At 33.9% G+C, this 23,365-nt stretch overlaps 3 protein-coding genes and 1 long non-coding RNA gene across 4 annotated transcripts; 1 reads left to right on the plus strand and 3 right to left on the minus strand.

The window, feature by feature from the left end:
- The first annotated feature begins 90 nt into the window (after positions 1-90).
- LOC122590277 (methionine--tRNA ligase, chloroplastic/mitochondrial) lies at positions 91-8,916 on the plus strand. Its single transcript, XM_043762606.1, has 12 exons — positions 91-523; positions 2,307-2,450; positions 2,554-2,703; positions 3,968-4,135; positions 4,212-4,336; positions 4,763-4,856; positions 5,710-5,808; positions 6,022-6,202; positions 6,553-6,668; positions 7,434-7,589; positions 8,173-8,301; positions 8,555-8,916. The coding sequence occupies exons 1-12, from the start codon at positions 191-193 to the stop codon at positions 8,723-8,725; spliced, it is 1,866 nt and encodes a 621-aa protein (XP_043618541.1). The 5' UTR covers positions 91-190; the 3' UTR covers positions 8,726-8,916.
- LOC122590279 lies at positions 6,335-7,489 on the minus strand. The gene is made up of 2 exons (XR_006322435.1): positions 7,402-7,489; positions 6,335-6,665 (listed from the first exon to the last, which is right to left on the minus strand). It is a non-coding gene; the product is annotated as an uncharacterized LOC122590279 (long non-coding RNA).
- Positions 8,885-10,242, minus strand: LOC122590278 (F-box protein At1g30790-like). The gene has a single exon (XM_043762607.1). It carries the CDS (start codon positions 10,212-10,214, stop codon positions 9,009-9,011), a length of 1,206 nt encoding a protein of 401 aa, XP_043618542.1. The 5' UTR covers positions 10,215-10,242; the 3' UTR covers positions 8,885-9,008.
- A 10,032-nt stretch (positions 10,243-20,274) lies between these two features.
- On the minus strand, positions 20,275-23,123 carry LOC122587984 (zinc finger MYM-type protein 1-like). The gene is made up of 2 exons (XM_043760132.1): positions 22,999-23,123; positions 20,275-22,327 (listed from the first exon to the last, which is right to left on the minus strand). Exons 1-2 carry the CDS (start codon positions 23,121-23,123, stop codon positions 20,275-20,277), a joined length of 2,178 nt encoding a protein of 725 aa, XP_043616067.1.
- Between the last annotated feature and the right edge of the window lie 242 nt (positions 23,124-23,365).

A 23,365-nucleotide genomic window follows, 5' to 3' on the forward strand; every position in this document is an offset into this window, starting at 1 on the left:
ATAAGATATTTACTTTTTATTTTATATTTTTTTATGAGGTGTGTTATTGGTGAAAAACCTTGATTCAATAAACCCTTGGAAATAAGCCAAACACCCCAAAAACCTTTTCATCATCCTATCCCCAGGCATAACCCAAAGAAAGGCATCAAAGTCATTATATACATACAGCCTTTTGTATGTATCTACAAACATGGCAGCGGTAGTAGGTAGTAGTAGTAGTAGGATGATGATGATACAACACTCTCTTCATTCCCACCTTTCAACAAACAATCTTACCACTTTCCTCTCCTCAACATCTTTTTCAATCCTTAAAACCCCTCAAATAAAAACCCCCACAAAATGGGTCTCATTATCTTCAAAAAAAGGAAGACCTACAGCTTTATATTGCACTTGTAGTAGCACAAAAAAAGAAGAAGATGACCATCCATTTGTGGTCACAACCCCTCTTTATTACGTAAATGCCCCTCCGCATATGGGCAGTGCCTATTCCACTATTGCTGCTGATGCTATTGCTCGTTTTCAGGTGATTATTTTTATACGAATTCATGTAACTAGAGCTTAGTTTCTCGATAAGATATATATCCTTATTGCTGTTATCTTTTGTTTCTATACATATATATATATAGTTTTGAAATGTGTTATGAGTTTTTGAGGAAAGGGTGTGTGAATGATGCATAGTATAGTACTATTTGTATATGTAAGTTAATTAAGAAGCTATAAAGTTTAGGGCTTTTCAAGTTTTACCTTATAAACTATGAATGTGGTTAGTCTAACATTGATGTGGTGTCAGAGAGGGGGGGAGACTATGTAAAAAGTCTAGGAAATGGATACGGTTAGCCAGAAGCTCGACTTTTCCCGGGTAGCCTGAACAAGGATCCCCCTCCCAAGTAACCTGTTTGAAGAGAGGTTGTGGAAAGGTGAGTACTTGTGCAATTTAGTGGTGGATTGCATAATTTTAGGTATTTTTTCGGAAAGAGTTAAATTTGAATGTGAATTTTCAAAAAAAAAGAAAGAGCCAAAGTTTCCGGCCACTGTGGATGGCAGTCAGTGGTGATGGAGTAAGATAGAAGGAGCAAGAGAGTTCTTTGTTTCTTTTTTATTGGGTGGGAAAAAGAGATATTGTGTCACTTTATAGTTGGTGTGACTTAGTCTTAAAAGGTTGAGGTCTTAAGCTGTTCATAGTTATTATTTAGATTTTACTATAATTTATATAGGATTTGTAAAATTGATTTTGTAAAGTCAAAATGTCATTAGTCTGATTATAGACATTGGAATGAAATGGTTTGGTTATAAGTTGGGTGCATAAATTGGTATCAAAGAATGGTCCTGTTCAGGGGCTGTTAAAAAAATTATAAAACTCATCCCACAGGCGCATTGTCGGGGGAAGATGTTGGGATGAATAGAGTGCATCTGGCTTACCACGGTATGATACTTTTTGAAGATACAACGTAATGGATCCCATCATAACTCTGCAGTTGATTGTGTTTTGGTGAGAGTAGTAATGTGTAATCCGTCTACTTTTGTGGTCGTCAAGCTTGGTTTTAAAAAGCAATAAGCGCACAAAAGCGATACGGTCCATTTCGGAAGTGCAAAGCGCTAAGCGCAAAAGCGGCGAGCTTTTCGTACGCAAGGTGCACACTTATGAAGAAATTTTATAAATTATTTATATAGTATTTATGACACATAAAATACCAAAACAACATCAGTAACATACCCGTTTAAGTCCAGCTTTGATCAAATTTGGTATTTGAAAAGAAATTCTCAGAAGATTGTTGTTCTCGTTGAGGAAAAAGAAAGAAGAGATCAATCTTGTTGAGAAAGAAGAGGTAAGAAAAAAAAATTACTTATTTCTATAAAAGAATCCTCTTGTGTACAAAAAGCTCACGCTTTTTAGCGCTTTTTGGCGCCTAGGTTCACAAAAAAGGCCCAAAAGCGCGCGCTTTCTGTACACCCTGCGCCTTGAGTACCAAAAAGCTCCAAGGCTTGCGCCTAGGCTTTTTAGAACCAAGTCGTCAAGACATATGCTTTGCCCCTAGGGGAAAAGCGGATTATAGCATTGCCATGGTGGGTTTATTAGAGGTTGATGTGTAGTATTATTAGTTTGGTTTTGCTGTTGATGTGAACTGATTACTCATTACAAATATGGGCCGGTTAAAAATGATAATTGATACCAGAATTTTTAATGTTTTAAGTATTTAGGTTTGGTGTTTAACTTTATCTTTATTATGAAAATTAAATTCCATAATATAATTGTCAATATATGAGATGGGCTTGGTTTGTATTCTAATTCTTGTTTCTAATGTCAGAGGCTTATTGGAAAGAAGGTTATATTCATCACTGGCACAGATGAGCATGGAGAGAAAATAGCTACTGCAGCGGCTGCAGGTGGCAACACCCCAAAAGATCACTGTGACAGAATTTCACAGTCTTACAGGGCGTTGTGGAAAGATGTAAATCATATATTTCAATAAAAACAAACCTTTCTGTTATCAAGTATATTATTGGATTCTCATTCATAATCTTATGCTTTTTTGTTTTACGTTTGAATTTCAGCTAGATATATCTTATGATAAGTTCATTCGCACAACCGATTCTAAGCATGAAGCTCTTGTGGAAGAATTTTATTCAAAGGTTCTAGCCAATGGCGATATTTATCGCGCTGATTATGAAGGACTCTATTGTGTCAGTTGTGAGGAGTACAAGGTAAATACATTTTGCTGATAGATTCCAGTTTTTACTCTTTAGAGGTGTCAACTTCGACCCATTTAATCATGAAATACTTGTACCCAGTTCGTGGCATGTTTTGAAACCACAGCGCTTAGGTACAAAATAAACTGGTCAAAATCTCAAAACTTCAACGTGAAGTAGCCCTATATATATATGGGAAAAGGGAATATAAGGCCGTCCGACACCTAAGCTTAGGTGTGGAACTACTCACATAGTAATATTTTATTATTTATTGTTTAATGAATAGATGCCTGGGCGCCCATGAATTTTATGGTTTAAAAAAATTATATGTGAGTGTCCGGCACCTAAGCTTAGGTACCTAACAGCCTTATATTCCCATCTCCCTATATATATATATAGAGAGAGAGAGGAAAGTTATTTTTAGTACAAGGGATTGAAAAAGTACAAAAAGTACAAGGTATTTCCTCCCTCTTTTTCCATCTCCGACCACCACCACCACCATGATCATCTCCGACCACCACCATGATCCTCCGGCGACCATCTCCGGTGAGACTTACATATGTGTAAGTACAACTTTTTTAGCATTTTAGGGTTTAAAATTTCTAGGTTTTTTCCTTCGCGAGACAACCACCACTAGCCACCATCATCTCCGACCACCCCAACCACGGTGTCGACGCCGACATCAAGGGTTTCACCCGTACCGTAGCAAACCGTCACCATCTCTTGGATCGCCGCCCATCAAATCCATACGATTCCCATATGCGTCCCTTGACGGTCAGCTTAGAACGGATGAGGGCCTCTGGCCCGTACCGTATCCACCCGAAAATGAACTTTATTCTCGCCGAAAAGTTAACTTACACATGTGTAAGTATTGCCGGAGATGTTCGTCGTCGCCGGAGGATCATGGTGGTGGTCGGAGATGATCATGGTGGTGGTGGTGGTGGTCGGAGATGGAAGGAACAAGCATATGTAAGTTAACGTACACATGTACTTTTTGTACTTTTTTAAATGCTTGTACTATAAATAACCCACCCCTATATATATATAGGTAATTTAATATAAATAACATCGTAAATCCTAATTCAGAAAGTCAGACCATTTTGCCACCACTTCTAGTTTTTGTAGGATACTAGTTGCTACCTTGTCTAGTCTTTGTAGGATACTATCTCTGTTTTGTAAGCACCAGTACTATATATACACCCATGCACACATTTATGTAAATACATTAAAAAGGATTTATGTGATCTTATAATATCTTAGCTCTGTATTGAATCTACAGGATGAAAAAGAGTTGCTCGAAAACAATTGCTGTCCAATGCACTTAAAGCCATGTGTCGCAAGGAAAGAAGACAATTACTTTTTTTCCTTGTCAAAGTATCAGAAAAGGCTGGAAGAGATTTTAGAGCACAATCCACATTTTGTTCAACCAGAGTATCGTTTAAATGAGGTGAGGCAATATTTTCTTGGCTGTTGTTACTGTCATTTTATAAAATGTTGCATTTCTGATACATAAACTTATTTAGGTTCAAAATTGGATGAAAACTGGGCTCAGAGATTTTTCAATTTCCCGAGCTTCAGTCGATTGGGGTATTAGAGTTCCTAATGATCCAAAACAAACCATTTATGTCTGGTTTGATGCATTACTAGGGTAAAGCTACTCTTCTCCAGTATATTTTTCCAACTTATATGTATCTTTTCATGGTTATTTTGATATTATTTTATAATTTATTGCTTTTCGTAGGATCATCGTAAAAACGTTCACCTGGTTACGTGAAATTTGCAACATTTTTGTGGGAAATGTATAAGCTGCATCATCTATTTTTGCGATAATCATCAGAAAATGATTTGATGGCATTATTTCTGTACTAAAGGGTGTTTTAGGTTTCTGATAGATTACTAAACTGTTTCTTAAACCATGTGATATGTCAAACCTACAATTTTCATCGAACAGATGGAGGTCTTATCCCTTTTCAGTACAACAATGATACCCAATCCTGTCAAGGGTGGGGTATGGGGCTTTTTCTCTTTTTAGTGTTAAGCATGATTATCAGTCTCATATGTGTCTTTTATTCAGTTATATATCAGCATTATCAGAGGAGCAGGAGCAACCTAGTTTACAAACTGCAATTTCTTCAGGCTGGCCTGCTTCGCTGCACTTGATTGGCAAGGTAATGGAACGATTAAGTATCTAGTTAGTTCAACATTCTGGACTGATTTTAGTTTATGTTGTCTTTTTTTTTTTTTTTTTTTTTGTATTTTGGTGTTGGATGCCATTTGAAATTGCTTCTGCCACTATATCACATTAATAAGCTTTCATAGTCAGCCATTTCTTGTTTAATATGATTTACATGCTATGTACATAATGGCATCATGAGTATCTGTAAGGGCCATCTGGCATTACATGATATGAAATCTGTCTTATAGGGGGTGTTTGGTTGTTTGTTTAAAACTACTCATGATAGCAAATAATCACAATCATATAATGCACTATATTTAAACGTCTTGATGGTTATGGTCGGATATGCTTTTGTTGTCAGAAGCTGTAATAATCTGCTAATGCTATATAAGTATAGCTCTGGGCCTCCGGCTATTCAAGATTTCAAGGAACTAATGGATAAAATGACCAGAACTGACATTTTATTCATTTTAGTATCCAAATCAAAATTGTCAATCTTATTTTTTTCAGCTAGAAAAGTTGTGCTTTTTATAGTTATTGTCAAGAGTTTCTTTATTAAAATAGCCTACAACATTTTGTATAGTTACAGTTTTTAATCTGATTGTTTAACAATGATAATGATAATATGGGAAAAAGAGGTATAAGTTAGTAATATTTTTAATCAGTTTTGAGGCTGCATGTATAAAACTAATTACTTAGAGCTGATAAAAAACCCTTGAATTATAATTTATAAGAGTTCTCTTTATACAAACACTAAAAGATGATAATTACAACTGCAAAGTGCAGTATCAGATCATTTACTTACAGCCAAATAATCCCTATTTGCTCTTTATGGGTTTGTGCAGGATATATTGCGGTTTCACGCAGTTTATTGGCCAGCTATGTTAATGTCGGCTGGACTAAGCCTTCCTAAAACTGTCTTTGGCCATGGGTTTCTGACAAAGGTACCTACTTGGTATCTACTTATATACACATACACCCCTATATGAGGTTAAACACCGTTGAAGGCGATACTAATAGTAACGAGTAATAATTCGCAAGCATACTTACAGTTTCTATATATCAAAGTTATGGGTTTTAAAACATGAAATGAAGACATAAGCTCATATACATACTTTCATTATATGCAGCAATGCTTTTTATTTGTAACATTTTAGGATGGTATGAAGATGGGAAAATCACTTGGGAATACTCTTGAACCAAACGAGTTAGTGCACAGATTCGGGTCTGATGCTGTCAGGTACTTTTTTCTCAGAGAGGTTGAATTTGGAAATGATGGAGATTACTCTGAGGAGCGTTTCATTAACATTGTCAATGCACATCTCGCCAATATCATTGGTATTTTGTTGCTATTCTTTTGTTTTCAACATAATATGAACCTATATCTCTATGAATGGTTGGATCAAGATTAGGTCGAAGGTCATCTAAAATGTACATATTAAGCGTCTTAGCTATGAATTAAGAATGCCCTTTGTAATGTCATGTGTTTATTACCAAATTTAGCACACAAGTTATTCATAATGAAGTACAAAAGTTTGGTCGGTAGGTGTTTCATGTCAGCCATATCTCTCACTCATTCGACTCAGGGCTAAAAATCCCTGTTTCGGCCTGTTACCTAAACTGTCTGTCGCACTCATTTCGCTTATGAGTTTCTATCATAAAGTTCGACTATTTTTCATGTCATGTAGGAAATCTTCTTAATCGTACGCTTGGACTTTTGAAAAAGAATTGCCAATCAACTTTGGTTGCTGATTCGACTGTTGCAGCCGAAGGAAATGTCTTCAAGGACACTGTAGAAAAGCTGGTATGACGCATGAGAAAATTGATAATTAGTTCAAGAAATCACACTTTTTACATGAATCTAGCATGCTTTTGTTCATTCCGTCAATTATGGATTTTTTATTTTATTTTATTGGGGGTGTGTGTGTTGGGGGGGTGGGGTGGGGGGTCACACACTTACAATTTACATGAACATAGTTTTGTAAAGGGTGGACATTACCTCTGTGTAATTATAATATTTTTATTTAGGCCCTGTTTGTTTTTTATTAGAGGTTTGTGTCTGAATCTGAATACCACTTCTGAATTTCAAGAGGTAATTCAAATGTCTGAAATCTGAATCATTTACTTGCCAAATATTTGCATCACCTTCCGACATAGGAACCTAGTGGATCTTAATGAAAATCGTTGACTTTTTACTGTAATGGACTACCTACATAAATTAAGCTGTTTTTGTAAAATACTAAATTTCATGCCAGCTGATGATAACTTCAGCTTAAAATTATTTCACAGTCTTGTGTATGTTGTAGATTTTTTAATATTCATGTCAACTGATAATAAAGAAGGATACTGATAGTATTTTATTGTTGCCCGGAAATTGCATAGGTTATCTACTAATTAAATATTTAAATAACCATTCAACCGTGACAATGTTAGGATTTTTTGTGAACCTAAATCACTATTATACAAGTAATTCTTTTTGATGAACTTAATACCTTGAACGTATAGGTAATGTTAGGCTTTTCAGATAAGTGGCTCACCATCTTGAGATAAAACTCTTTTATTTGTCTAGGTTGAAAAGTCAAAGGTTCAGTACGAAAGCTTGTTGCTGTCTTCCGCTTGTGAAAGTGTGCTGGAAATCGGTAATGCTGGTAACTTATACATTGATGGACATGCACCATGGTCTCTCTTTAAACAAGGAGGCGCATCCTTCGATTCTGCTGCAAAGGTATTGCAATCTTTCCTCAACCATTATACCTCTCAATATCAAACATATAATTTATATGTAATCTGCAAGTAGGAGCTGAATTATTTACATTGACTTTTGCATATTGTACAGATCTGATAGTATACACAATGCAAAAGTCAAGCTTAAGATAATGCAAATTAAATATATAGTAATTTGTGCACAATCTAACGTAAATATGTGTATCAAATTAACCCCCAAGGGGTAGTCAAAAAGGTCAACTTGGGATCTTCACTTTTAAAAGTTGTTTATTCCTTGTCTGTGTAGTGTATCAGTGAGTACTAATAATCCCTTTAGGAAGAGCTTTCTCTGGTTTGAATAATTGAATGTTTTAAAGCAGACAAGCAGTAGACTCAGACCTGACGGACATAGACCAAATATCAGATAACACAGCTGCAACAACGAATATGTTGATTAAAGAAATAATTATCTTTAAGCTTCATGTTAGTGTTATACTTTTTCATAAACTTACTTAAAGATACGTTCTAGTTTTTAAGTTAAAAACAAGTTGGTAAAGTTTGATATTCGTCCACATTCTGTATTCTCAAACGTGACCTTGAAGCAGGATCTTGTACTTATATTGGAAGCAATGAGGATTATTGCAGTTGCATTGTCTCCTGTCACACCACGCTTATGTCTCAGAATATATCAACAACTTGGCTACACCGAAGAACAATTCAATGCTGCTACATGGGTATTCTTCCGCTCTCATCAGTGTGCTATCTTGATGAAAGAACCACATAATGACATAACTACTCCCAATATTAGCTAATCTTTTTGAATTTATCTCGTTGGACCCATTATTAAACTACATAGATCCTGAAATTATCTTTTTCGATTCAAGTTTTCTGGCTTGTGAACTGTAGCCTCTGCCCAAGACCTATTTGGTCCATTGTGTCATTGTTTTAAGGTTGCGTCTAATGTGCCAATAATCTTTGGAAATGCAGAATGATACAAAATGGGGTGGGCTAAAGGGTGGTCAGGTAATGGCTCCACCGATCCCCATCTTTGCTAGGATTGAAATTGCGACAGAAGCTGAAGGTGGAGCCCCTGTGGAGAAGAAAGTTTCCAAGAAGAAAGAAAAGCCACCGCGTAGCCAAAGTACTGTTGGGGCCTAAATATCTTCGACCATTTATTGCATATCGTATCTTCAATCTTATCCTGATTTGCTTATCTTTCATACATGGATTTATCAACCTATCTTGTTACACATTTTTTTTTATGATAGAATAAGCTGTATACGTTGACACGAGTTAACTTTAGATCAAACATTTCACTAATAGAAAGATTAGACACGTTTGAGATATTATTTCCGAACCATTCTAACGTGACCATCTTATATTAAATTGTACGTCTAGCAATAAAAGTTGAACTACAGGATTTCGACCCTGCAAAAACGGTCTAAGTTAAAGACTTGATGCTTTCTACATGCTCATTAACACTAGTAACATTCATGAGAACATTGCTGTAACTAAAGTCGAACTCTGTCAGCCCGCAAATCTTCACCTTCTTAGCTTCATTTTTCTTGATGTCATAGAAGAATACATGGAAAGGATTAACCAACTTTCTCTCTGCAAAAATCATCTCTCCTGTAAACGTAGTCCCGGTAAATATGAATCTCTGACGATCCTTCATCTCACTATGCTTTTCTGGAATCTTGACACACTTCTTAACCCATTTGCCATCTTTCTCGTCTATTAGTACCCTCATTTGGATAGCGTTTACTTCACCGTTTGTTACGCCTTGATGGTCCACAATGGCTAAATGCCCATCATGTTCCATCAAAACAGTGTCTTCCGAATCCGAAATGAGATCATCATTCATTTGAATGAACTGAAATTCTTCGGAATGAACATCAAAAACAACCATAACAGGCTTTTCTGAAGCGATCATACTTGGGTAAGCCCTGAAGTAGATCTTGCCATTTATACATACACTTTCATTGAACGGGAAATATGATGGGCCCTCTGCGATCCTCCGCCACTTGTCACACCCCGTCCCGATAGTAAATACCCTCTGCTCTATAATGATTCCATTTTCATCATTGTCATGACAAGTAATCCAAGTATCCAGCACTTTATGTGCATTTGTCACCGGGTCAAACCCAAATGCGTTTGCCCGGTGACGTATGGGCGCAACCTGAGGCTGCAGACACCTTTTGTCAGCAACCTCTGTTTGCGTCCAAGGAAGCTTAACAAATTTACGAGTGGAAGGATTACAAACACACATGGATCCCATATTCAAACATATCAACCCATTGAGTGATTGCGAGACAAACGGATGGGCAAACCCGGGGATGGTAAGGACACGGGTCGGGTTTACACCCGACCCGTTTCCGTTTGGAGGAATGCTAACAGAAAAAATGTTTCGATCGGAGGTGAACCGGTTGATGAAGGTTAGAATGAGGGTGGTGGAAGCACGAGAGGCCGAGTGGGTCAAGTGTGATATGCAGAATGATGGGTGGGTTATGGTGGAGTCCCATTGTGTCGAAACCGATTGGAAACGGGCCAGTGACTTGACTGGCAGTCGTGTGAGGATTTCGGATATGAGCTCATGTGGTATGGATACGGGTCGGGTGTTATCTTCTTCTGTTTCTTCTAAACCCATAGTTGTGGCTTCATGTTCAGTGTATGGGTAGGAGTCTGATATAAATACTACTAATAGCAAGGCAAATATTGGTCAAGTTTGACTTTGCAAGCCAATCTTGAAGAGATAACGTACAAAAAACACCAAATTTAATATTCTTATACTGGTATTATTAATTTAAGACCATCTTTTTCTATAGAAATTTGTATATTTAGAACATGACTAAAACTAAACAATACATGTTTCGGACGACAACAACATTAATCTTGTTTGTAAATAAAGTTATATGAAGTTTTATTTATATGATAACAGAGAAATTACCCGCGCATTGCGCCGGTAGCGCGGTAAGATGGTGAGGGTGATAGATCATAAGAGATGATATGTCATAGAGTGTAATAGCCAAATGTTTTAGCCGTACGGGCTCCTCCATCGGATTTAAAAATTCGCCGAAAGTATATCGAATGACATTTCTAATGAAAGAACATGAAATATTAAGAACACTCCTATAATTTTTATAATTTATCGATGTACGGTTTTTGAGATAAAAGATTTTGAATGAATTAGAAGAATAAAATGATTTATGAAGGAGAGAGAAAATGAGTGGTTAAGATTTGAGGTGAGAGAAAAATGAGTAGTTGAGATGTATATAAATATATTGTACATTATGCATTATAGTAAGTGTACATTATTGAAAAGTTAAAAAGTTGAAAAAATTTGAAAAGAACAAATGTTTTATAATATAGTAGAGATATTATTATCGATACGTACGAGAAAGACATCATACAGAAGAATATGCATGGTTAATTTAAGTTCTTGTTAGGAGCAAATGTATGCTCATATTTTAGGAATGCATTTATCTTGGATCTACTACGGTAAATGCAAATAACCAAAAAAATGAATACATCCATTTTTTAATTTCACTTTTATCATTCAGAGTGTTAAAGTTCACATTTTATTTCTACTTCAAGTTAAGTTTATATGTAGATGTAGTATGTGTTTTATATCTTTTTATTGAACTGACCAGCACTTGTGAAATTCATACTCACCGCTCTTGTACATGTACTAGTACACCATATCAAGATATCTATAATTAGGTATTATCTAGAACCTTTCTTCTAAACCTTCATAAAATGGGTTAACCTCATTAATCATATTCCTAATTGAAGTGTTTACAAATTCACTAATATAAAAAACAAATGACCAAAAATGAGTGATGAATTTTAGATGTGAAAATGACAATTTAAATTTTACCTATTCATTTATTCAAGTGGGTCTATCCTTGTTAATTAATATATATTTATTTATTGTATTAAAAAAATAATTGAGCACATTATACAAGTGTGATTGTTGATGGTCCAGATCTTGCGTATGGGATGGTGGCTTGCAATGAGTCCGAATCCGTGGGTCAATTCATTTCGTAAGCGCAAGAAACAAAACAATTCACATGGGGTCGAAATACATACGTCTTTCTAACAACAATATCTTTATTAATTATAGTGAATTAGTGATAATAAAACACAGCATGGTTCATGTGATTTCTCGAGTTATTGATCAGACCTCTAATTACTTACGGAGTTGCGGTACATTTTATGGGTTTTTTCGCTTTCTTTTTAATGTACACAACTTTCTTATATCAATATTATACGCATACACTACACTTGTATGCCACCTATATAATGAATAAAATAAATGAAATATGGTTCTAGTTTATTGATAGATAAATAAATTGTAGGTAGCATTTTTAATGCTCACAAATCCACAATATAGGCAAGTTGTAGTAAACCTTTAATAGAAGTAGGATGTTAGAAGGCTTTTATGACAAACAGGATATCTCAAAAGAAAATAAGGTTGTAGCCAAAATTTGTTGATCTTTTGGAGGTTTTCAAGTATCAAATGAGACTTTAAAATAATACTCGTATTAATTAATTTGGTTAGGGATAGCCACAAAAAGTTGTGTTTGAGCCTCATTTAATTTTCAAAAATTCAATTCACTTTTTCTTATATTTTTGTTTTCATTATAAATTTTGAAGGTCCTAAAGTTTGGAGATCGATTATGTACAAATGTTCAATTACATATCTCGTACACTTTTATGAACGACCCTGAGAAATTAGCATGTAGAATTTAACACCTATATATATCTGTGAAAATCTGAGTCAAAGCATGAAGATCTCCTAGATTGTTTTTTCCCCTCCAATAACAATTTTCATAGACGGACGTTTAGCGTTACCTAACCTTAAGCATGTTATGAGGGGGCATGTTTAAAATATTAGAAAAAAACTTTTCCATAACTTCTAGAAGGATTAAGACATATAAGTCACTTTTATTTTTATGTGCTTGGAAATAAGTTTTGTAACTAGACAATTCATGTAGGTAGCTGTCATTATTCGGTTAGTCAATTACCATTCTTATAAAAGTATGAGGGTGTTGGCATTGGACTACTAGAGATATGGCACAAGAGATTGAAATATCTTTTTCGAAAAACCGATGTCAATTTAGAGAAAATTCGTGAGAGATGGAAAAATAAGATATGGGCTCTCGTGCAAGAGAAAGGAGAGACATGCATCGAATAGGAAAATTTTTTTTTTTTGCTTGTGGGTTTTTTTTATTATTTAATTATATTGAGAGATACATTTGTCAACAAAATTAAAATGAGAGATGAAAGAGGTGATAATGAGATGACATAAGAATATAAGACCAATCTATCACTACACGCTTATTTAGCTCCGTTACCGCCTTCGTTTTGTTCGTTCCTTCAAGATTAGCCCCCCTAGAGACGGAAGTGTGTTTGTGCTTACTTTTTTTAAAACAACACTTTCATCGGTATAAATTAAGATATGATTTTTTAAGATTGTTTTACATACATTAAACAAGATGCTAGTTTATATCACGAGCATAGTGCCCGCGCGTTGCAACGGCTAGAAAGTGATGATAATATAAAAGGGAGGTGGTAGTGGAGAGCGAGGGCGGTGGTGGAGAAGGGCGGCGGCGGAAGGTGATAGAAAGTATAAGAGTGTAATATTATGAAATGAATGAGGGGGTATTATGTTTAAGTAGGGGTATTTTGAGAAGAAAAAAAGTGATGAATTAAGATATCCAGTATTCTTTATAAGGGAATATAGATAAGTTATTGGACGACTTCAGTTAATGTAATTATATATAGAAGTTTTTATCTATTTCCAGTTTTTTTATATATACATTAAACAAAATGCTAGTTTATATATCACGTGCTTTTTATCGAGTCTTGTACGTAAAGCTTGAGCTATTTATTAAACTACCTCCAAATTATACTCAAACTTGGTTGAGATTGTTTAAGCTCGGTCTGATCAGGCTTTTCACGTTGAACTAAAATAATCGATGAGTAACTTGATTCACTTACATCTCTAGGTCACTAGGTGTATGTGTGTGTTACAAAGTACATAAGCTACTGTATTCTTTTAATTTCTTTTTTCAGGTTTTTCATGATTTGGTAAAAAGGTATTACCTTTTAGAAAATATCATTAAAAAGGAGGTTTATGTTAACTTGTTATTAATAGGATTTAATAATTATCTATTTTATATAGATTATAACCGCATATTTTAATATTTTAAAAAGTTTGATTTCATTAAAAGCGTAATTTGTTTTTTTTTTTTTTTAAAGTTCGTGTTATGGGACGGCTAGTCGTTACATCTATACGGTCAAGCAGTCACTAGCAACCGATCCACGAAGTCAGAGACCACAGGGGAGAGAAAACCTACAAATTTAAGCGCAACAGAAGACACAACGTTAAATTGGAGGTAAAACATCGTCTGCTCAGACTCGAACCCTGGTCTCTTAGAATCCAATCATTGCAAGATTTCGAAAGCTCCAGAGACACTAGCTAGCAAAACTCTAAATAAATACGAGTAATAAAAAGTTGTGTTACTATGGAGATACTAAATTGGAAACTAAATAAACTACTCCCTCCGTCCCACATTAAATGTCTAATTTTGACTTGTCAAGTCTCCTAATTTAAACTTTGAACGTGAAAATATTTGTCTATATTAGACGACACTTCATATAAAATATATGGACGGATTGAGTTTTCAATGTACTTTTCATTGATATAACTTTTGTAAACTATTATATAACACAAAAAAATATATTTATGGTCAAAGTTGCAAGCAGAAGACTTAACAAGTCAAAATTGGACATTTAATATGGAATGGAGAGAGTATATCTTTAGTTTAAGTCTCATGAAACTAAATTGGAAACTCCATGAAGGCCGGATGTCTTTTTTCACACATGGAAACAACCTCTTTATTCTTAAATAAGGATAAATTTGTCTATACCTCAATTTTCTCATATACTAATAAAAATGACTAGCACGTTACTCGTGAAATGCGGCAGTGGTCGTGACGGCTATGGTGTGGTGGTGGAGATAAATTGATGTAAAAGTTATTGATTTAAAAGGTTAATGAAAATATTTTAAAAGATAAAGAACTAGTAGTATAATTTAATCATAAATGTTAATTTAGATAATTTACTCATCATGTAACATTTAAAGAGATAGTTGTTTTATCTTACTCGTATTAGATAGTATAAAGTATAGATTAGGTGTATAAAGGATTAAAAAATAGGGGTATTTTGGGTATAAAAAATTACTAAATTTTTTAAAGTACGAGAATTTAATATGTTTTATAAGAGGTTATAGAATTTAAAACTTATAACTCATAAAAGACGAAATTAGGTGTAATAAAATTATGAAGATCCTTTGAAGTCTTATAACAAATATAGAAAAATACCAGCAAAACCATTAAGAATTTCTAAATATATTAAAGCCCAAACGAAAATTTAGATCCAAAGGCTAATTGTTGTAAAATTACCGCATCCAGAGCCCATCTATCAAAATCATTTGGTTAATTGATTTAATTCTCTATAACATATTGTCCAATGTCCAATAGTTCCATCCCAAATTCAAACATCATGTTTTAATTCCAACTCTATATCAGCTTCCTTTGACTCCAACTTCTCAAGTTCTATCATCTTTAAACTTTTCTAATTAAGTTCTTTATCTGGTCATTTGTTGCACTATTGTCCTCTCCCAAAATAACCTAACTTGCACATTTAACACCTTGTTTTTAAAATTCAATCCCAACAATCTCAACCTGATCAGGCCATTTATCAATCTAAGCTTACATGTTGTTTAAATTGATACAGCTATTAGTATCTAAAATTTTTAAGTATTTGAATAAGATATTAACTTTTCTACTGAAATAATAATTTTGATATTAATCTGATATGCTAGTTGAAGAAATTTGACTCCTATTCTTTTTAGCTAAAATTAAACTTTCGCCAACATATTACAAATCAGTACATATACAAGTTTTTTTTTGAAAATACAGTAAACTTAAACATCATGAGAAAAACCCCAACAAAACATGTTTTGAACGGTAAAAACCTCTCATGCTTCCACACTGGTCCCACACAATTGTCAGTTGGTCTAGTCCTCGTTAGCTGGTCCAATTAGAAGTCAATGGGTCGAAGCGACCCTCTATGCATAGAGTTCATTTATTGAATTGAAAAGGAAAAGTTCCACACAGAAACGAAAGTTAACTGAATTAGTACACATTACTCTTCATTTTAGATAAAGTGAGTAGATTAATTTTTACCACGGTGTTTGCATTGTTTAGGGCTAATAACACGAAAAGGTCCTGAAGTGGCATGTTTTTGTTATTATGATGACTATCCAATATTTTCGTATAACACAGGGTTTAACGTGTGAAACACCGTTTATTTAGGGGTTTAAAAATACCAGAGATTGGTTTTATACCACATTTGGCGGTTCTGTAATTTGAAGCTGCCAACTAAGCAATCATTCACATGGATGAAAAATATATCATAAAAAAGTCTGTATATTTACACATACCGACATACCCAGCTACATCTCTCTCCCCCCCCCCCCCCCCCCCCCCCCCCCCCCCCCTCACTCTCTCTCACGTAGATGGCAATCATGGCATACGATTTTGAATGCTACAAAACACACAGAAACACCCACTGCCAGATACCAATGATGGTGGTGTTGGGATGACCGGATTTTTGTGGTGGTGGTGGTGATCGCGATAAAGTGATCGGATCTTGATAAAGGCGGCTATGGGTTGACCGGATCGTTGTGGCGGTGGTGATGGGGTTGGACCAGATTTTTGTAGTGGTGGTGGTGATAAGGTGGTCGCAGATCTTGTTGGAGGCGGTGATGGGTGACCGGATCATTGTGGCTGTGGTGGTGATGGGCCTGCGGATGTTGGTGGTGATTGGGTGGCCGGATTTTACACAGTTTTGAGTTTTTGGTTATTGGACCCAATGCCTGATCTCACACACACTTCCTTTGTGTGGTTGATTCTTGTATATTTTTTATACATTTTTCTTTTTGTTGTTTAAATCCATAAAACTTGCATATGGGAATATGGGTTTTCTTGTACCATCTCCTTCTAGTTTATTTTGTATTATTATTATTATTATATATATATAGAGGGGACAATCAAATAATAACAAATTTAAAATAAGAACGGTATGAACACCTTAAAATCATCATTTTGATGCATTAAAAGTCCATAAAACTGACATAGTGCATAACTAATTATCATTATTTAAGTGTTTAACAACACATTGATTCATCAAAATAAAAAAATCACGTTTTTTGTTGGATGCATCATTTGATGAATATGCATATAAGATAGGGGTGAGCAAAAACCAAAAACCGAAAAAACCCGAGAAAACCGAACCGCAAAAACCGAAAACCGAATGAAACCGATCGGTTTGGTTTTCGATTTCAAAAAACCGAACGGGTCGGTTCGGGTTTCAGTTTCATATGCAAAAAAACCGATCAAAAACGGAACCGAACCGAATCAAATATATTTCAATTTATTTTATATTTATATCATATTACATTTATATTTATTAGTTATAGTTGGGAATATGTTAAATATATTTAAACCTTTTGTTTTTATAGTATACAAATCAATATAAATTTATGTTTAAATGAAAACGGGCAACAAAACTATTTCTTTTTATATAAAATTATAACAGTTTTAGTATACAAATCAATATAAATGTATGTTTTAACACCTAAAAGATATATTGTTCTTTAATAAAAAACATTCATATAATTTAGTTTCTATATTATATTATTTTTTAATAGTTAAAAGTTAAATTTTTAATATAATAAACAAAAACCGTATAAAAAAATTTAATATATAAAAAAACCGAAACCGATCCAAACCGAACCGAAAAACCGAGAAATCGACTTGAACAAAAACCAAATCCAACGGTTTTGGTTTTCTAAAAACCGAACGGATCGGTTTGGGTTTCGGTTTTAAGCCAAAACCGACCCAAACTGAACCAATCTCACCCCTAATCCAAGATGGATGCACAAAACAAAAACATGATTATTTCGATTTTGACAGATTAATGTGTTGTTAAACACTTAAATAATGATAATTAGTTATGCACTATGTTAGTTTTATAGACTTTTAATGCATCAATGATGTTTTTAAGGTATTCTCACCGTTCTTATTTTAAGAGTGTTCTCACCGGAGAGATAGAATGATGAATTTGCTAGACAAAATTAGCAGCTTTTGCAATCTGGGAATATAGGTTTGGGTTTCAAAATTACATCCAATCACTCATGTTCCTATATAGTATGTATGTATCTGTGAAAATAGGTTTGGGGGTACTATTGTTAGAATCGATTTCTATGCATGAATTGAGTTTGGGTGCAGTATGATTTTGGAGATTGTTGAATTAACTTGAATATAAATCCACTTTTCGGTCAGTTTTCGTATTTTTGATGAATTTAACACTTTCAAAATTACATCCAATCACTAATATGTATCTCGTGTATGTATATGTATTACACTACAAATTCAATCAGTCAACGTCCTACGTCCTGCCCATTTTTGTTGAAGTGGCAGTCAAATGTCCAAGTTGTACAAAACACCTTCATAGCACACACAAAACCACCCCACGTACACTAACTAAAACCAGATAGTGGTTTTATCCCCCATGTTATATGGTATTTGTCACTATATAACCCATTATATGTGAAAACAATTGTTGGAACTCAGAATAACAAAAACATGCCACTTCAGGAACTTTTCGTGCAATTAGCCCTATTGTTTACTACGGTGTTTTTATTGTTTTTAAAGTTTGAAATTCTCTATTTTTATCATTGACCTTGGGAGATCCAGGTTTGAATCCTGGAGGGGTAAGATTTACTCTTATTAATTGTCGTGCCATTTGACGGATTAATAAGAGAGTTTTCTTCCTCCGTGGTTCCCTGCAAATTCAATTGACATCCTGCCCGAAAGACGTAAGGGCCGATAAGTGGGACGAACATGCTTTGACCTTTCGAATGTTAAGAAAATGCTCTATTTTAGTTTTATTTTTTTTTTTGTTAAAGGCAATTAAAATTTTACTTACAACGTCTATCTTTTTCCTTTTCAAGTTAATGTAATAGTTTTGCTAATATATATATATATATATATATTCATTAATATATATGGGAAAAGTTAAATTAGGGAATCCTAATTTTAAGGACTGTTAGGGACTCCTTCTACGGCCACCACCACCATCATCTCTGAGCACCACCACCATGATCATCTCCGACCACCACCATGATCCTCCGGCGACCATCTCCGGCGAGACTTACACATGTGTAAGTAACTTACACATGTTTTAAGTACAAATTTTTTTAGGTAGATCACCCATCACTGGTCACCCCCTATGACCTATCATCCTCAATGACCTATCACCCCCACCAGCTTTGGTTTATGAATATCCTTAAGAGCGAAGCCCGCTTCGAATCATAATTTTTATTCAACTTATGTACTTACACATGTGTAGTCTCGCCGGAGATGTCGCCGGAGACGATCAGTGGTGATTAGATCTGATGAAAATAGACGGTCTAGATCGAGTCCTTAACAGTCCTTAAAATAAGGAGTCCCTAATTTAACACACCCTAATATATATATATATATATATATTAATGAAATATGTTACTTTTAGTTTAAATGTATCGTGTTTACAATTAAATAAAGATGGAATCCAAATGGTAAATAAATAGTTAAGGTTATCTCCATTGGCAATATGCTCAGCCTAAGGGGCAAGGGTGTAATACCGAATTTTTGGCAAGTTGACAAATCGGCAAAATTTTCAGCCAATAAAAACGCGTCATGTGGCATAGCCAAAACTTTCCAAATCTTACCAGCCAAAAATGAGGGTATATTCTATAAAAAGAGCCGAGAGGGAAAAACCAAGAGCAAGGATATATTTATTTTATTTATTTCTTCATCCACCTCCATTTTCTTTCCATAATCTCACCAACCTCCCTCTTTTTGTTGACCAACCTTATATCCATCTATCTCTTCTATATCTATCTTGATCCGTTTATTTATATATACTTCTTCCGATCGGGAATTAAAAAAAACTCGCCGGAAAACTTCCCGGAAAACCAGAGCCGGTCCTGAGGATTCGGATGCTCAGGACTAGATAATAGATTTTATGCCCATGTAAAAAATTAGTAATACAACAAAGTTTTTTTTAAGGGTTTGGAACCTAGTCAAGCTAGACAGCTCATCTCCACGCCGATATTATTAATATACTAAAAGTTACAAATTTACAAGACGCGTGAATTGAAATTACAACAAACGAATCACCTAAAATGATGTCTACGTGCATTTTTTGATGCAAAATCTTCAATTATTTTGTGATAATCTACATTAACTAAAATTCTACTTTCAATACTTAAAATTGCTAACCCGTTTAACCGCTCTTGACTCATGGTACTTCGTAAGTAAGACTTCAATAACTTCAATTTTGAAAAACTACGTTCCGCGGATGCTACCATGACTGGTATGGTTAACAAAATTTTGTATGCAAGTAACACATTTGGAAACATATCCATCTTCTTTGCAAACTCAATGATTCTAATAGATGTCCACGGTCTTTCCCCCTTATATGCTACACTCGGCAACATAACCTGCAATATTTGTAACTCCGTAAACAAGTCATTTCCATCAATATCAGAATCTTTATCGTGTGTCAAAGCAAATAGTATAACTTTGTTTTTAATATTCAAGATTCAAACAACTTGTTTTTAATAACTCATCATCTAAATAATACAACTTTGATGCATTAAACATGAAACCAAAAATAGATTCAAAATGTTTCATTTGTTCAAATCTAGTAGTTATTTGTGAAAGAGCCATATCAACTAACACAAGGAAGTAATTGGTTCTAAAATTTTCTTTAGCAGATTGTTGTTCTTTTTCGGTATTTGGAATCTCATCAAATTGTTTTTTCCTATAAGAAACACGTTTAACAATAAATTCAGGTTCAATATCAATGACTTCAGCAATTTTTTTAGCTTCAATAATAGCTCTATCAAGTCCAATGTTCCTATAAATATTAAAAAAATTAACCAATCCATCCAAACTTTTAATCGCAACATCAAGAAGCATATCTTTTGATTGTAAACTTTTACTAACTAAATTTATTTTAAGTAAAATATCATGCCAAATAACCAAACTTAGAATAAACTCAAAACTTGAAAATTCACCATTTATCAATGAATCAGTATCTCCACACACTTTTGGATCATCACTTATTTCATTTAAATGTATTAAAGCTTTTCTTATTTGAGGAATTTGAGTTATTATAGCTTTAACACTTTCTGCACGACTTTCCCATCGAGTAGTAGATAATGATTTCAAAGTCAAATCATCAACATAATCAAGTAATACACTCCATCGTTTGGTAGAATTAGAAAACACCGTATATATCGTTTGACAAGTTCCGAAATATGTTTTTGTTTTATGACAAGAATTTGCCATATCACACAATACTAAATTTAAACAATGACAACCACATGGCATATAAAAAGCTCTAGGATTTATATCAAGTAATCTTTTTTGTACACCTTGATGTTTTCCCTTCATATTAGATCCATTATCATATCCTTGTAATCTTACATATTTAATATCTAAATCAAGAGATTTTAATACTTCTTGTAGCACATTAAAAAGACCTAAACCCGATGTATCTTCTACAACTAAAAACTCTAAAAAACACTCTTCTACTTTCATAGGTACGCTGGACATATCAACACATCTTATAATTAAAGTCATTTGTTCCTTGTGACTTATATCAGGGGTGCAATCAAGAATTACTGAAAAATACTTTGCCTCTTTGATTTTTTTAATTATTTCATTTTTTACTTCGAATGCTAACATTTCAATCAATTCATTTTGAATTTTATGGCTAAGATAATGATACTGGATTTCTTTGTTTTCTATTCTACGAAAATGTTCTTTCATTACTGAATCAAACTTAGCAATCATTTGAAGTATTCCTAAAAAGTTTCCATTACATTTTTCACTAAGCTTTTCATTTGTACCACGAAATGGCAAATTATATGTTGCTAGACATTCAACAAGAGCAATTATTCTTACTAATACTTCTTTCCAAATTTCGGTATCCCTTTTAATAACTTCTTGTAACTCTTTATCAATTGTTTGATTTGTACTTAACCTTAACCGCAGCTCAGACCAAGTTCTTAAATTAATCATATGTTCAGAACTATTTTCATGCTTTTTTAAAGTATCACTAAGATGTTTCCAATCATTTACTCCTTCACTCCCTAGTTGAATTCTAGTTGTGGCAGTCTTAAATAACTTACAGCAAAAACAAAATACTTTATCGACCTCTTTTGAGTAAGCCAACCATTTTCTATCACTTGTATCACCATTTCGTAGATTACGTACATAATGCAAACAAGAGAAGCGTCTACCTACTTTATCTACTGGATAACTTAAATTAGTTTCTCTTACTGGCCATTTTATTGCAAGTAAATCTTTCATTTTTGAATTTAAACCATCCCAAACTCTCACATCAAAAATATTATAATTAACTCCAACATCACAGTCATTTTCAAGATTTCGATTATTTTCTTCGGTAGGATTTTGATTTTCATTATCTTCAAAGGTTCTAGAATCTTCGTTTTCATTTTCATCAATATTATTTTCTTGATCATTATTTTCATCAACATTATTTTCGTCAACATTATTTTCTTCACGATTATTTTCATCAATGTTATGTTCATTATTATTATTACTTTCATGCCTGACCAAAAACCTACTTAAAGATCCTTATAAAGATTGAGTAAGTTCTTCTTGTTGTCTTTTTCTTTTCCTATTTTGGGCACCGGATGGTTGTTTACGAGGAACCATAATAATTTAATATCTTAACGAAATTTATACAAACTAATAAACAATTATGAAATATAAAAGATGATACTACAAAATATATATTCTATGTCTATATATCATAATATTAAACTCCAAATATATATATATATATATATATATATATATTTAATTAATAACTAAATTGTATATATAAACAAATATAAAAATAAAGGAAAGATGTCACCTAGATTGATGTATGATCTTGAATTCTCTGATGATAGATATAAAAGGCTGACTTTTCAATGTAGTTCAATCGAAGTTTTGATCTTGAAAAGTCGAAATCACGAGCGACAGTAATAATAGCAAAAGAATGAAAGTAAAAGGTAAAACGAAATTGAAACGTGCGTATAAATTTACTACTACTTATAATTTAAACCTATTTTTTATTTAGTGGTATGACAAAGTCCATGCCCTATGGACTAAAATAATGGATCAAAATATGTGAAAGCCTGCTAAAAAACAAAGAACCAATATTAAAAATATAAAACTGAACCTAGTATAGAAAAGGGATAGACTAAAAATCGCTGCCTCCATTTATTTTCCTGCCTTGGGCTTGGGCCCATACAGCCCCCTTGCAAGGCCGCCTCTGCGGAAAACAAGGAAGATGGTGGCACGTCGGAGTTTAGCCACTTCTGACGACGACGACGATGATGACAGTGATCAAAACACATAAACCATTATCGACGTGGACAGAAGAAAGTGTCCGGAAAAAATGGTGAAGATCGAAAGGATTGCCGGAAAAATATACAGGTAGGTGTATGTATATATATGTGTTTATATATATATATATATATATATATCGATAGGGTAACACTCCGGTGAGAACACTTTTAAAATAAGAACGGTGAGAACACTTAAAAACATCATTTTGATGCATTAAAAGTCCATAAAACTAACATAGTGCATAACTAAT

The sequence above is a fragment of the Erigeron canadensis genome, chromosome 2, assembly GCF_010389155.1.
Source record: "Erigeron canadensis isolate Cc75 chromosome 2, C_canadensis_v1, whole genome shotgun sequence".
NCBI lineage: Eukaryota > Viridiplantae > Streptophyta > Magnoliopsida > Asterales > Asteraceae > Erigeron > Erigeron canadensis.